Below are 15,572 nucleotides of genomic sequence, written 5' to 3'. Positions count from 1 at the left end.
TCCATCTGTTCGTTGTTTTTATTTACAATTTAAGGGAAAAGATAACACCCACACCCATCCACCCACACTTTTTCTCCCTCTCAGTATTCTGCTACCAAATTATCAAGTTCTTCAAAAGGGGGGGGGGGGCTTGAAATGGCTGTGGCTCCGTGCCTTCCCGTTTTCCGGTTCTCCACACACACTTTGCTGATTATGTTCAATAATAAAACAGTTTCACAAATATTACATTTTTTGAATAAAGGATGTCCTTTGCCTGAAGGTCCCTCTGGTAGGCGGGCGGGTGCAATTGCCCTCTGAAGCCGCCCGTATTTGCATGTTCAGTTGAAAGAAAGAAAAAAAGAAGAAAAGAAGAAGAAGAAACTAAATTCTAATAAAGACAAAGGCGTGGAGAACATGCAACTTGCTATTATCATTATTATTTTGCAAGTTTCTACCCTTCCCTGCAATTCTACCTTCAATCTGTCTTACAGATATGTTCATTTACATTACTGAGCTTGATCTCGTTTGTCCTTCATGATCCTCCCATATACAGTAGACAGCATTTATCAAAACACTAATTAGGCGAAAAGCATGAAAAAGAATAGTGATGGTCAGGGATCAATTTTCCCATATATTGCCATTAATCAAAAGTGTGCAACAGTTCAATCATTATTTAATGTTAAATGCGGTGCAAAATGTATTGCTGATTCATCATTCCTAATTATCGGCATCTTCTAGAAACAAGAAGGAAAAAACAGGAAAAAAAAAAAAAAAATCTTTGGTGCCTTACTGATATATTATCAGTTTTTGAGATTCAATTTTACTTTAAATTTTTTTGTAAACTGTAAAATGTGTGATGAGTTGATGTTTAATGTAGTAATTAAGATTTTTTTTGATGATTTGTCTCATGATGTGCCACGGATTTAGTTATTGAAAACTCTATATATGATAAGAAAATACATAATATGTATATATATGTATACTCTAAATAAATAGAAAGCAAATTCTGGATTCCCCCCCAAAAAAAATATATATATATATATTTGGTTCACTCTGGTCACAAAAAACTCAATGTATACCCAAATGATACACAATATAAACAAACAGGAAATGAAAGCACAGATTGTTAATTTTATTATTTTTCAAAGGCATAAAGAAAAAAAAAAATAATACACACGAGATCCCTCATGTTTATATGATTGTGTCTTGGTCTTGCGGGTCGGGTGTGAGGAACCGAATTTTCTTTTTTCCGTTGCTAAGGTGAGAGAAAGCCTACATTTTTTATTGAATTTTTGTGAGAAGGATCATAATTTCCTGTTGTTCCTTTGGTTGTTTGTTTTATTGAGCGGAAGAGAGAGAATCGTTTAAATTTCTTCAGTAGGCGACTTCGGGTCAAGATTTTAACGAAAGTTGTGACTTGTTTTGAGATAAAAAAGAAAGTAATGTAGGTGATTAGAGTTTTTGTTTCCCTTTATAGATTTATGTTGAAATAGATATCGTTCCTTGAAGTGTATATATTTGGTATCGTGAATTTTTCTATTCTGATAGAATTTGCCTGGTGAATAGGTACATATTGTTATAGAATTTGTCTTTTTTTTTGTTTTGTTTTTTCTCTATTTAACCCCCAATTTTTTCCAGGTATACTTCATTCCCTGCCCAGCTTTTAGGGCCAATAATGGTGCTGTAGAGTAGATTATCAGTGCGGACTAAAATTAATTGAAATGGACAATACATGCCGCTGAAACTTTTACACCCCAGACTTTGCACATCACATTATTCCCATAACTGAGGGCATTAGTTACTTGGGTATACCATGTCAACATTGACTTGTTCTTTTTAACTTTTAGTGTTAAACATATTGAAAACAAATGTTATTAGTTTAAAGAAGTCATTTATGTTAGGAACATTCTATCATAACAAATGCTTTGTTTTTTAAAGTTGACATAGTAACTGATTGTTCACCATTATGGACGCATCTATTTATAAATAAGTAGGTAGACAAATATAGATGTTATATGATATAATGGAGGTGATATAATGTGGAATGACACAATGCAATGTAACATAAATATAAATATAAAGTATAAATCTATATAGTAAAACAAATAAAATCAATGTCATGGTAAATGTCCAGAATAAGACTTTACAAAGATAAAGAGAAACTAAAGTAATGACAATAAAGAACATATGAAATACTCTTTATATAAAAAGTAGTCAGCAAGTAAACATTACCTGACAGAGTCTATTAATTCCATGGCCTCTGTGATAAATTAACCTTAACCATATACTAATTAATTTTTAGCAAGGTATAGGAGTTTACACTATATCTTCATGCAGTCCTACTCTTGATAGTTATGTCTACCTTAGTTTACATTGATGTATAGGTACATGCACTCATACATACTACCACATGCACACAAATACACACACAGAAACATCCAGACACACACATGTGTGTGCGCACATGCACATACACACACACACACACACACACACACACACACACACACACACACACACACACACACACACACACACACACACACACACACACACACACACATTTTAAAAACATTTTTCAAATAGCCTTATCAAAAGAACTTAACATACAGTAGTAGGTGCAGCACGTATTCCTCATTATTTCCCTCAAACACAAAAATCAGCGGCAACATGTTGGACTTTATTTTCACATATCTATCTCTTCCAGACATAATTCAAGATGGACAGGTCGTTGATGAGAGACCGAGATGCCTTCCTGAAGCGGGCCATGGCCACGCCCTCGTAAGTATCACTGCTTTCTTCAGGAAAGATTCGGTATCAAATGGGTGTTAGTACGGATTTCGGTGTGATAGACCAATGTTTCGTACTTTATATTTTTGTTTTATTATATGTGACAGCTGTTGTTTGTATGTTATATCTGCATAACTACTTGAAAATAAATTAATAGATAGTTGAAGGAAAAATTTATCTGACTCATTATTTCCTCAATAGTCTTCTTAGTTGATTTAAATTATTTTTGCATTTTTATTATCATTTCTGTTTGTAGTAGTAGTAGTTGTAGTTTTTTCATGTAATTTGAGCTCTATATTGCATCTGCATAACCAGTTTGCAAAACTTGATACTCAATATACCTAGGAATAACATTGATAATCTTTTTCTGCTCCAGAGTGGAAGTCAAGAAGCGCAAAAATGATATCCCTATACCAGAGCCGCCCAAGAAGAAGGTGACCAAAACGGTGCCCTCCAGCGATGCGAGCTCGTAAGAATTTTTTCTTCTTCTTCCGCATACGTACTTTCTGTGTTGTGATGATATTTGTGCAGAGTGATTTCTAGATCCATGCTCGTTTCAAATAAATCAAATCAAAACTCAAAATCTCTTGCCATATATCATTTTCAGTATGGAAACTGTTTCCCTCCCTTTGGCAGATACAAATCTATGTCAGGTGGGAGTCAGTACAAGTTTGGTGTCTTGACGAGGATTGTGCGCCACATGAAAACGCGTCATCAAGATGGGGAGTCTCATCCGCTAAGCCTCGATGAGATTCTTGATGAGACCAACCAGTTAAATGCTGGGCCTAAGGTCAAACAGGTAGGAATGTGCCAGTTTGTGGTTGCAATGTTATCTGTTTATTTTCAAGGTTATTTTCTGTATTGTTACCATCATATGTATTTGTATTTACAAGAGCTTTTTATCTGTTGCTGTGGTAGGGATCCTTGTTATTGTTATTATTGTGATTAATATTATAATTATCAATGACATCATCATCATCTTGATCATTCTTCTCATTTTGATTATTTTCTTTACTTTTAATGTTGGTCTTGTTTTTGTTTAAATGTTTGAGTGAGGACATTGAAGAATATATTTTTCCAACTTTTGCTTGATGTAATGGATAGGATTTTGATTTAGTAATCATATTTAGATATGATTTTGCTTAATGTAATCTAAGTTTCGTGTCCTAAGTTTAGATAAATTATGAATTATAATCATGTATATCTTGTTTTCCTATAATCTCATCCATAAATCAGTTACAACTAGATTTCTTTTTTAACATCCGCAAAATTAATTTACTAATGATAATCCCATAAAATAATCATTTAGGAAAATCTTTAAAAAATCTTTGAAATTGCACCCACTGTCCATACTCGCAAAGCCTCCCTCACCAATCTCCCCCAACCCCAGTGGCTCATCACCGAAGCCCTGCCCAACAACCCCAAGATCCAAGAGATCGATGGCAAGTATCTCTTCAAGCCGCCGCTGCCAGTGAGGGACCGGAAGAGCATGCTGAAACTGCTACGGCAACATGACATGAAGGGACATGGGGGTGTGTTGCTAGATGACATCCAGGAATCCCTGCCACACTGCGACAAGACCATGAAGGTGAGGCTTGCGGGTGAGAGCCCTTAGCTTATGGGAAAAGGCTGAAGTACACATTAATCTGGATGGAAAATAGAGTTTGCCTTTCAGTATAAAACAGATTCTCATTTGTGAATTGGAAATTGGCTTATTTTTTAAAATTCTGAGAAACTAGTACAAATGCCAATTTTCTACCCTACCTTTCCCCAAATCCCATACTGTCCCTCATTCCCCCTCCAAACCACCTATTTCTCTCCCATACTCTCCACTCTTTTTACCATCATCATCATCATCATCAGATGCTGGACTCTGAGATCCTGCGAATCACACGCCAAACAGACAAGAAACAGATCATCTTCTACCATGACAAGGGCATTAACTTCCCTGTGGAGAAGGAATTCCAGCAACTATGGAGGAACACATCAGTTGATGGCTTGCAGGATGACAACATTGAGGAGTATCTTAACAAACAGGTTCGTGTTGTAAATGGTAGACTACTGCCACCACCATTGCTGATCATTATTTATGTCAAGGAGAATCTGAACAAGCAAAGTTTTACTCCTGTTTGTTATTTTTATTGTTTATGTTTGGGTTTTAGGATGACTAAAGAGGTGGAGTGTAGGAAACTATTTTTTGTTGTTGATAATATTGCTCTTAGGGCATTTTACCAATATTTGGATATAACTGGACATGTATACAGGTGTGCAAATAAACAGATTTATATGTAAAGGAGTTCATGGCCGTGCAGAAAGATAGAGAGAAGACATCAGTAGACTGGTGTTAATACTTAGTTAGGTAGTTAGTATGTGATGTGTAAACATGTGAGAGTATGAAGGAGAGAGGAAGAGAGTGAGAGTGAGTGTGTCGTGGTGCGGACGGGAAGAAGGGAGGAAGGTACATACTTCTAGCTTATAGGTGTAGATAGGAGCAAAATTAGGAAACCCTAATAAACACCAAATTTAAATGCAGGAGAAATGGAAAGAAGTATTCCTGTTTCATATTTATTGTAATTTTTTTTATTATTATTACTGCCATTACTCTCAGTACTATCATCAATTATTATTATATATTTTTGAAATTCCACATATCTGTCATTCATGCTTTCTTCCTCAGGGCATCAAGTCCATGCAGGATACAGGGCCGAAGGTCAAGCCCATCCGGAGAAAGGTCAAAAAGAGCCGACAGAGAGCCACCAAGATCTCAGACAACGAGCACATGCAGGGGGTCCTTCAAATATACGATGATGTGTAATAAACATGGGGATTTTAGGCTGTTCTGGAGAGGCTGAGGTCGTTTTATGCGAATACTTTTTTGCGAGAGGATGTCGTTTGTAGTTATATTGTTCAGATTTTGTTATTATTATTATTTTGTTTGTTTGTTTGTTTGTTTTTATTATTATTATTAATATTATTATTGTTTTAGTTGTTCTTGTGAATATATAGGTTACAAGTGTAATTCCTTTCTTGTATTTTTTTTTTCTTTCTTTCTTTTATATATATATATATGTTTTTTGTATGCATGTGAAGATCATAGTCTTCTCTAATGTCATTGTGATTTTGATAATTTTTATAATCATTGTAATTTTTTATTATAATCACTAACTTAATATTTTCTTTTTGGACCAACCTACGAAGAATTTTCTTATGTTCAAGCATTTTGTTTGGAAGATCACAAAGGATTATAAAGGTTTATGGTTTCAGTGATTTTATACGTTTGATACCTGTTTTTATCTTTCTCTCTATTTTTCTTTCTTTCTTTCTTTGTCTTCTTTTTTTTTTTTTTTTTTCTTCTTCTTCTCTTTCTTCTCCTTCTCCTCCTTCTTCTCCTCCTCCTTCTTCTTCTTCTTCTTCTTCTTCTTCTTCTTCTTCTTCTTCTCCTTCTCCTTCTCCTTTTCCTTCTCCTTCTCCTTCTCCTTCTCTTTCTCCTTCTTCTTCTTCTTCTTCTTCTTCTTCTTCTTCTTCTTCTTCTTCTTCTTCTTTGCTTCACATAGGATGAAGGTGAAGCATATGGAACTTAAACTTAGAGAAATTTTATATTGCTACAGAGCTAATATACTCCATGAGTTGATGTGCTTGTTTGCTGGATAAAAGAAAAATTAGAATTGTTTAATATTTCCTTTGTATATCTTTTTATTTAATATTATTCTTTCTTTTTTTCTTAATTTTTTAAAAATTATTTATATATTTTATTTATTTATTTATTTTATTATTTTTTTTTTTTGAGGGAGGGGCAGATTGTTATATTAACATTGCCTTAATATGTTAGCCAAGCAGGCTTATTATGTTTAATGAAAGAACATGTATTTTATGACATGTATTTCAAATAAAGGACAAGTTTAAGCAGTGTTTTTTTTAATCCATTAATATTAATGTTTTTTTTTATGTTGTTATATTTTTATTTAAAAAGAAATAGTATTTTACAGTTGAAATATTAGTATTCAAGAAGTGAAACTGCAAGGTATGTCTCCATTATGGAAAATCAATTGACCCCAAAACAGGAAATACAGGATAGCAAGGCAACCCTCCGAGGCAGGCAAAGTTCCGTCTGCCCCTTGAGGTCTTGGTTATGATTGTGGTTTAATAAACAGTTATTAAGAATGTTTCCTGATTGTCTCTCAATGAAAGTTCTTGGTAACTCGTTAGTGTGATTAGGATTGTTTGCCATCACATCATTTTTTTATGAAATGATGATACGGCATATTTGTTATTTTGGTTTAAATAGAAGATTTTAAGAGGAATTTTGAAGAGTTGATGAGTAAGAGAGGATTTCTTTCTCTCTCTCTCTCTCTCTCTCTCTCTCTCTCTCTCTCTCTCTCTCTCTCTCTCTCTCTCTCTCTCTCTCTCTCTCTCTCTCTCTCTCTTTCATTTTTAATTTTTGTATTTACTTCTGTCCCACAGTAGTTTATCATTCATGAGAACCCACATACAAGAGATTATTACTTTTACTATCATATTATTTTTGATAATTGTAATTACTATCAACATTATCATGTGGCTCATTTAAATTCAAGTATCATTATCAATTCAATAATTTTGATAATCTATATTATAATTCAGCTTGTTGTTTGGTCTGTCCGTCATTACGCTTGCATTTTACACCGGAAATCATATTCATGTGATTGCAGAGTTGCTGTTGCTTCACATTAATGTAAAATGGGGTGGTTAATGGTTAAAACAAACAAATGTACTATACATCGAAGACCATATAGCACTATGATGAAGTACAAAAAGGGTAAAAATGAGTTAAAGATTAGGATAGGTGGACAGAAGAAGGGGGTAAAGAAGAAAAGAAAAGGGAAAGAAAAGACCGTGCGAAGTTAGTTGAGGCGACGGCTGAAGTCCAAGGCAGTCTTTGTCTCTTAAGCCCTCATGACAACAGAGAGCAAGGGATTGGGGGTGGGGTGGGGGGATTGGGTAAAATGGGATGATAACTAACGACAGACATTAAAGAATTACACCACACATGCGCACACATGCATCAAAATCCTATTCTGTATCTATTATTATCATCATTATTATTATTATTATCATCATTATCGTTATTATCATTATCATCATTGTAAAGAGGGAAGGGAGAGAAGAAAGAATTGAGGGAAGAGGGTTTAAAGAGAGAAAAGGGAGATGAGCAGAAGGAGAAACGGAGAGGAATTAAAGAGGAAAAGGAGAAGGAACTCAGAGAAAAAAAGGGTGGAGGGAAGAGCATAAGAAGAAAGAGGAAGGAAGTAAAAGAGGGCAGAGGTAAGGGAAGAGTTAATATGGGATTGAGAAGGAAAAGGGAGATGGAAGAAAGGAGGATGAGAGCAGGAGAAAGTAGGAAAGAAATACTTCATAATTTTATTATTATTATCATTATTGTTACTATTGTTATCATTATTGTAATCATTATTATTATTATTATTATTATTGTTATAATTATAGTTGTTATTACTGATATCATTATTGTTATCATAATTATAATTTTCAATATCATTTGTATTACAGTTATTATTATTATTATTATTATTATTATTATTATTATTATTATTATTACAGTTATTATTATCATTATTACAATTATTATTATTATTACTATTATAATATCCATGATATTATTATTTTCCTTATTATTATTTTTATCACTATTATCATTATTCTATTATTGTTATTATTATAATAATAATAATAGTAATAATAATAATAATAATAATAATAATAATAATAATAATGATAATAGTTATTATTATTATTATTATTATTATTATTATTATTATTGTTATTATTATTATTATTATTATTATTATTATTATTATTGTTATTGTTATTATAATTATAATTATAATTATAATTATTATTATTATTATTATTATTATTATTATTATTATTATTATTGTTATTGTTATTATTTTATTATTATTATTATTATTATATTATTATTATTATTATTATTATTACTATTATTATTATTATGATCATCATCATCATCATCATCAACATCATCATTATTGTTATTATTATTATTATTATCATTGTTATTATCATTATCATTAGTATCACCATTGTTGTTTTGTTGTTGCTCTCATTATTATTATTATTATCGTCGTTGTCATTTTCAATTGCTATTATGGCATTAATCATTACCACTAATAATAAATGTCTTCACCGTTTTCATTACATTTGATATATTTTATTTCATTTTTTGTCATATGTAAAATTTGCTTAAGGTGTTTTGAGCATGCATTACAACTTAATTTTTTATTATTTTATTGTTATCATTATTATTATCATTATTGTTATTATTATTATTATTATTATTATTATTTATTATAATTATAATCAAGATATATTATTCTTATTATTATTTATCATTATTACATTATTATTATTTATTATTATTATTATATTATTATATAATTAATATATATTATGATATTATTATTTTCTATTATTATTATTATTATATCATTATTTTATTATTATTATATTATATATTATGTTATTATTATTATCATATATTATTATATATTATTATATTATTATTATCATTATTGTTATTATTATTATTATTATTATTATTATTATTATTATTATATTATTATTATTATTATTATTATTATTATTATTGTTATTATTATTATTATTATTATTGCTATTTTCCTTTGGCTTCTTTGTATATTTTCATTAGGTGAGATTTCCCGCCAAAATTGCATTTCTAACTAGACAAATTTTAAATATTAGTTTCACTTTGGGTTCCATATGTGACAAGATTTATTGGAAGAATAACGAAATAGTACCTAAAGCAAAAACAAACAAATAAATAAATAAAAAACAAAAAACAAAATAAGTAATGAACATTTTACGAACTTAAAAAAAAAAGAAAAATCATCACAAAATAATAATAATAAGACAAATTTTTAAAGATAAACCGATGAAACCAAATATAAAAATGGATAAAGAAGTACACCGCAATAATCCAAAGAAAAAAGGTATCCCTCAGAAATGCGATGTAAACAAAATGTTTTGGTCGCGTCCAAGGTTCGGCCTCGACTCGTTATCACAGACGCTGAAACTCGAATAAACGGCGGAATAAAGCAGGACAGACTCGCCAGAGATGAATAGCAAGCAATAACGGTGAGGTAACAGCAGACAAGGCGAGCGAGAAGAAGGAAGATGACAGCCTCCGCGAGTGCAAACACGGAGGAGGCGATGGAGGCGAGTGAGCAGGGGGAAGAGCCCGAGCTGTTCGTGATGGAGTCGCTTCAGCCGATGCTGTTTTCCATCCGCGTCTGCCCCTCCAAGGCCGCCCTGCAGAGGATCATTGAGGTGAGGGGCGAGAAATTATCCAGAGGTCGAGGCTACAACACAGCTAGCTCACAATGTCGCTTTTTCCGTGATTTGGCAGGCAGTGATATAAAGAGGGAGGGACAGGGTCCTTTCCATCCTCTCCAGGGAAGAAATGGAAGGTTGGAAAGGTTAGGTTTGGAATTTTGGGCACACAGGATAGTCTGGTTTTGGGGCATTGCCTCTGGAGGGTGCGTCGCTCTTGGTAACAAATGCTGTCATTGTTCATATGTGTTACTTATGAAGTATCTAGTCAGAATTTATGCTTCGTCTCGTTTGAGGTTTGCACGCCATAATACACAACTTGTGGTAGTGTGGATGGCAGGTACTATTTTCAGCATCTGTTAATGTAGGAAATTGTTGGAAATAAAAGGGTTAAACTTTATGGTATGGATGCACTAAACTAGGGCATATTGGAGATAATACTCTTGTAGAGTTGCAGTTATTGGTAAAAGAAATAATCTGAAACATGAAAGGTAATGCCACAATTAAAGGAAAGAGATTGCAGATGGAGCCGCTCACAATCTGAGACCACTCGGTGCTCCCAAGTTTCAGCTCTATGTTGCTAGGTGTGCCGAGGTGAAGGCAACATTTCCTGGGGGTGCCGAGGTGAAGGCAACATTTCCTGGGGGTTCATTGGGTGCGGAGCCCCCCATCAATCCTCCCCTTAGATTGTTGAATAAATATTGTGGTCTGGAGTTAGGGACTTACTCCCTGGCGTGTGTGTCTGTACTGTAAAAGGTGGTTAACTCAATGCTGCCGGAAAAAGGCTGTGCTCATTTTAAAAAATTTTGTGACATGTTGCTGCACATAGATGGCTCTGCTTGAGCTTAGCCATAAAGGAGTCAATTAGTAGACCTTTTGACCTTACCTGATTTCACTTTACCTTAAATTGGCAGAAGAAACATATTTTTTACTAATGCTATGAATATCGATGGTGTTAATTTTATTATAGGGCGTCTTCTGTACATGCTATAAAAGTTAATCCAGTATTAAAGTTTAAGCCAGATCTCTAATGTGCATGGGCATTGGTAGCATCCAGGATTAAATTTAATTCACCTCAGGAACAGATTTTACTTTCGAGCTCAAATCTTAATCCTGCACATACGCAGAACGAGCTACTTAATCCCACTAATCATGTAACGACATATCATGACATCATTAATTCCACAGAAAAGATATAGGTGCATTACCATTATTATTTATAATAAGCAATAACCAAACAAATTCTGACATTGTCATGTCAAAGATGCAAGTAGAAATTCATCTGTATATATTTTTATAGGTTGTTGGATATTAAAACTGCACATATAACTCAAAATTGAAAGGAAAAATGAAAAGAAAATCCCACAAAGAATTGCAGAGTTTGCAGACACAGAAAAGGCAATGTTATTTCCAGATTGAAAAAAACATTCCCAATTTATGCAATATATTAATCAAAGAAAAGAGATTTATATTAACAACACAATTAGGTTTCAAATTCAAAGTACAAATTTCTGATCCTTTAAACTATAGTGACTTCAAAACCACGTAGACATTTGTTATCATGATCCTCACTAGCAACACCCTGAAAAAAACTACCCTACTTATGCCCAGCGATCAAGTATCTCATTTTTGTTTGACACCTTCATTTCAGTTGTCTATAATATTTAGAGGCTATTTGAAGCCATTTATATAATTTTATTTGTACTGACGCAGATATATATCGGCATGATATAATACAAGTGTGTGTGTGTGTGTGTGTGTGTGTGTGTGTGTGTGTGTGTGTGTGTGTGTGTGTGTGTGTGTGTGTGTGTGTGTGTGTGTGTGTGTGTGTGTGTGTGCGCATGTGCGTATGATATATATTATATATATAATATATTTATATATATATATATTATATATAATATATATATATTATATATATATTATATATTATGTAATATATAATATATATGATATATATATAATTTTGTTATATATATATAGTTTTATTATATGATATTGATATTTATAGTATATATATTATATATATATTAATAATATATTATATATTTATTTATATATTATATATATACATGTATATATATATGTATATATATATATATATATATTATATATATAATGTATATTAATTATATATATATGTATATATATATATATGTATATATATATATATATGTATATATATGTATATATATGTATATATATGTATATATATGTATATATATATATATATATATATATATATATATATATATATATATATATATATTATAATTTCCCCCCCCCCCCCCTTCTTTCTTCTTCTCTGTAGCAAATGTTCCCTTATTGACATTAGTGTATAATATGAAACTTGGAGTGGGTGAATGTTAATTGCCTTACACAGGTACCTGCTTTTTCATGTAAAACAGCAGATTTACTGATAATTTCATTGACTCATACACCTGTGTCTTACAGTGTATCTTGCATCTTCTGTGCTAGTACTGTGGATTCGGATTAACTTTAATCCAGAATGTGTACAGAAGACGCCAATAGACATTATAATTACTATAATGTTATAGACATTAGTAACATTAATATAAGATAACATAAGATATTTTCAAAAATCAAGGAAAAGGGCTTATTGGTGACTTAATATAATTGTAGCCATCTATGTGTAAAATGAATTAATAAAGTAAACTCGCAGTGGGCTTGGCATGTATGTACATACCATGATGATATTCTTATAGAGGTCAAAAAGTTGCAGCTGTTGGCACAAGAAATAATCTGCTCACACAAAAGATAATGAAAAAAAAAATCAAGGAAAAAGATTGCGGAAAGCATCACTACTAGTCCAAGTCCACTCGTTGCTCACATGTTTCAGCTCCATCTTGCCGTGCATACTGAGGTGAAGGCAGTGTTTCCTGGGGGGGTTGGGTAGAGCCCTCCATTAACTCTCCCCTCGGCCAGTGCCTGAAGGGCATTCCCAGTCACAGCAACTTAGATACTTTAATTTACTTTGTGATGTGGAGCTGGGGACTTAGTTTCTGGTGAGTGCATCCATATTGTAAAAAATTACCCTAAAGATAATAGAAAAGATGTAAAACTCATATGATATGAAATTATACAAATTAGAATGAGGTTTAGATACTTCTCCAGGTTCTACCCTTCCAAAAAATATATGGTTATGATTTTGCAGACCAAGTAGGAGGTAGGATGGGGTGTATAAAGGATGAAGCCTCATAATTACCTTGAATGTGAATTGCATTTGCAAAATAATTGATTGATTTACCTTGTTGCTTCACTTTTCCTCAGCAATTTCCCTGGCTAGGCTTTGTTTGCGACAGAAATTGATACTGGTTTTGTTTGAAACAGGATAAGAGCTATCAGAAAAATATAGTGTTCTCCTGAAAATCACTGATAGGCATCATTTCTAAACTTAACCAAATTAATGTCAAATTAAGTAACAGCCCAAGCTTTTTATTGCTAGACTGTGTATATCATGGATTTTTGATGACTTTTGCTGGAGTACTGAAATCTGATCACCAAACACTGACACATATGGGTATGTTTATAATATTAGGTAACTTTTAATTTGAAGTTAGGTATGCAAATGTCAGGAAGTGAAATTTTACAGCAATGTATTTTGGGCATTACATTACAATGAACAAATTTCATTATATTTACTTCCTTTTTTCATTGTATTTACTCCCTTTACATGGCTTCCAGGAATCAGATTATGCTCATTAGACTGAAGGAATCTGATTATATTTACTTCCTCTCTCGGCAGGATCACGGAGGAGAGTTGACGTCGAAGGTGGGAGGGCCACACACTTTACGCCTGTTGCCCACAGGAGAGAAAAGCTTCTCCGTGAGCAGTGACGTGTTCAGTGCCCAGTATGTATACGACTGCGTTAAGGAAAAAAGACTTCTGGATCCAAGCAAATACAGGTCTGTATTTTGTTGTTTTGATTTTAGTCTTTATTTTACCATGGTATTAGGATTACTGTTATTGTTGTTATTAAGGTGGTGGTAATAATGATCATGATAATACAGTAATGATGATGATGAAAAAAATAATAGTGATAATAACAATGGTTATATGGTAATGATGATGATGATGAAAATAATAATAGCAATAGCAATTATGATGAGCATTTTCCTAAAAATGATGATGATTATGATGATGATGATGATAGTTATAATGCTAGTGAGGATGATGATGATAAAAAGATAATTATAATAGCACCAATGATATCATTAACCCATGGTGTTGGGATGGTAAGAATACATGCCAAGACCATTGTGTATGTTTGTTTATTGATTTTCTTTGCAAATAGATGGCTTCACAAGTGTTTAACCACAAAGGAGTCAGTTGCTAGTCTTACCTATCTCATCCCTTTACCCTTTTCCTTGATTTTCAAGACAATTCTCTCTACTTTTTATTGTTGATAGTACTGCCAATAACATTATGGTAATAATTATAATAGTAATGATAATTAACAACTTCAATGATAATTACATTAGAATTTTTTCCTCCATGAACTCAGAGAAAGGGGAAATCAGGTAAGGTCACATAGGCCTACTAATTGGCTGAGCATTTGTGGAGCCACCTTTGTGTAAACAAAATTCACCAGTATGATTACCTAGCAGCATTGGGTTAATGGTAGTTATTTTTGGCAAATTGAAGGAATGTATAAATAGGTGCTATTAGGCAGGCCAAGTCATTGAGTCCTTGGTAGGTTATTGCTTTGTTTACATTTTAAAAATAAAAATCTTTCTCTCAGGGTAAATAAGAAGTCATGCTACACCGCTGACGTCAAAGTCCTGGACATCATCCGGGGCGTGCGTTCGTGGGCTGACTGTGTGCGTGTGGAGTAAGTGCAGTCAGTCTCCTGTTGCTGAATGGTAGATCAAATTTGTGACTGTGCTGATAAATTCCTGTAAGTCTTGAGTGGTGGATTGCACTTCACCCACCATTTTCTCTTCATTGTTTCACAGGGTTGATTGTGCAGAGGAAGTGAGTGATTTCAGCGACGATGAAAACTTCAATGTCTTGATGCAGAACAAGACATGGAAAACAGGCAGGTCAGTCCAGAAGAATTATCACCAAGTGAAAAAAACTTCAGATTTTGACACAATTACTAATGATAAAAAGTAGAGATTGATGAAAATGAAATGAACCTATGTCTCCAGGTCAGCTGAAGGCCATTTCTGGAAGCCAGTGCACTTATTTGCATGCCATATATGTACCAATGAAGTCCAGGCTTTGATAGACACATATGATGATATGAGATCTTAGGGCTGCGTTATGGTCTAAAATCCCATAAAAGCCGTCAGCCATCACAGTAGAAGATAGAAGGGGTACGATTAGACTGAGATAAGGATTGCATGACAATCGTGTCCCTATTAAAATAAGATTTCTCAAGATTAATTGATGTTCATTAAAAATATTCATCTCT

At 32.8% G+C, this 15,572-nt stretch overlaps 2 protein-coding genes across 2 annotated transcripts in view; both read left to right on the top strand.

Annotated features, from left to right (window-relative positions):
* Positions 1-1,155: 1,155 nt before the first annotated feature.
* LOC119598235 (transcription initiation factor IIE subunit beta-like) lies at positions 1,156-5,838 on the top strand. The gene is made up of 7 exons (XM_037947881.1): positions 1,156-1,239; positions 2,687-2,760; positions 3,146-3,238; positions 3,406-3,568; positions 4,160-4,357; positions 4,633-4,806; positions 5,447-5,838. Exons 2-7 carry the CDS (start codon positions 2,699-2,701, stop codon positions 5,582-5,584), a joined length of 828 nt encoding a protein of 275 aa, XP_037803809.1. The 5' UTR covers positions 1,156-1,239; positions 2,687-2,698; the 3' UTR covers positions 5,585-5,838.
* A 3,872-nt stretch (positions 5,839-9,710) lies between these two features.
* The window catches only part of LOC119598553, a 24,658-nt gene continuing 18,796 nt past the window's right edge, over positions 9,711-15,572 (top strand). The window contains exons 1-4 of the mRNA XM_037948184.1: positions 9,711-10,131; positions 13,901-14,061; positions 14,898-14,987; positions 15,112-15,198. Of these exons, the coding sequence (XP_037804112.1) occupies positions 9,979-10,131; positions 13,901-14,061; positions 14,898-14,987; positions 15,112-15,198 (491 nt within the window). The 5' untranslated portion in view covers positions 9,711-9,978. The remainder of the gene's footprint in view (positions 10,132-13,900; positions 14,062-14,897; positions 14,988-15,111; positions 15,199-15,572) is intronic.

Source organism: Penaeus monodon, chromosome 41 (genome assembly GCF_015228065.2).
Source record: "Penaeus monodon isolate SGIC_2016 chromosome 41, NSTDA_Pmon_1, whole genome shotgun sequence".
In the NCBI taxonomy this organism is placed as follows: Eukaryota; Metazoa; Arthropoda; class Malacostraca; order Decapoda; family Penaeidae; genus Penaeus; species Penaeus monodon.
Note: the sequence above shows the minus strand (reverse complement) of the source record. Positions and strands in the feature narration are given on the sequence as shown.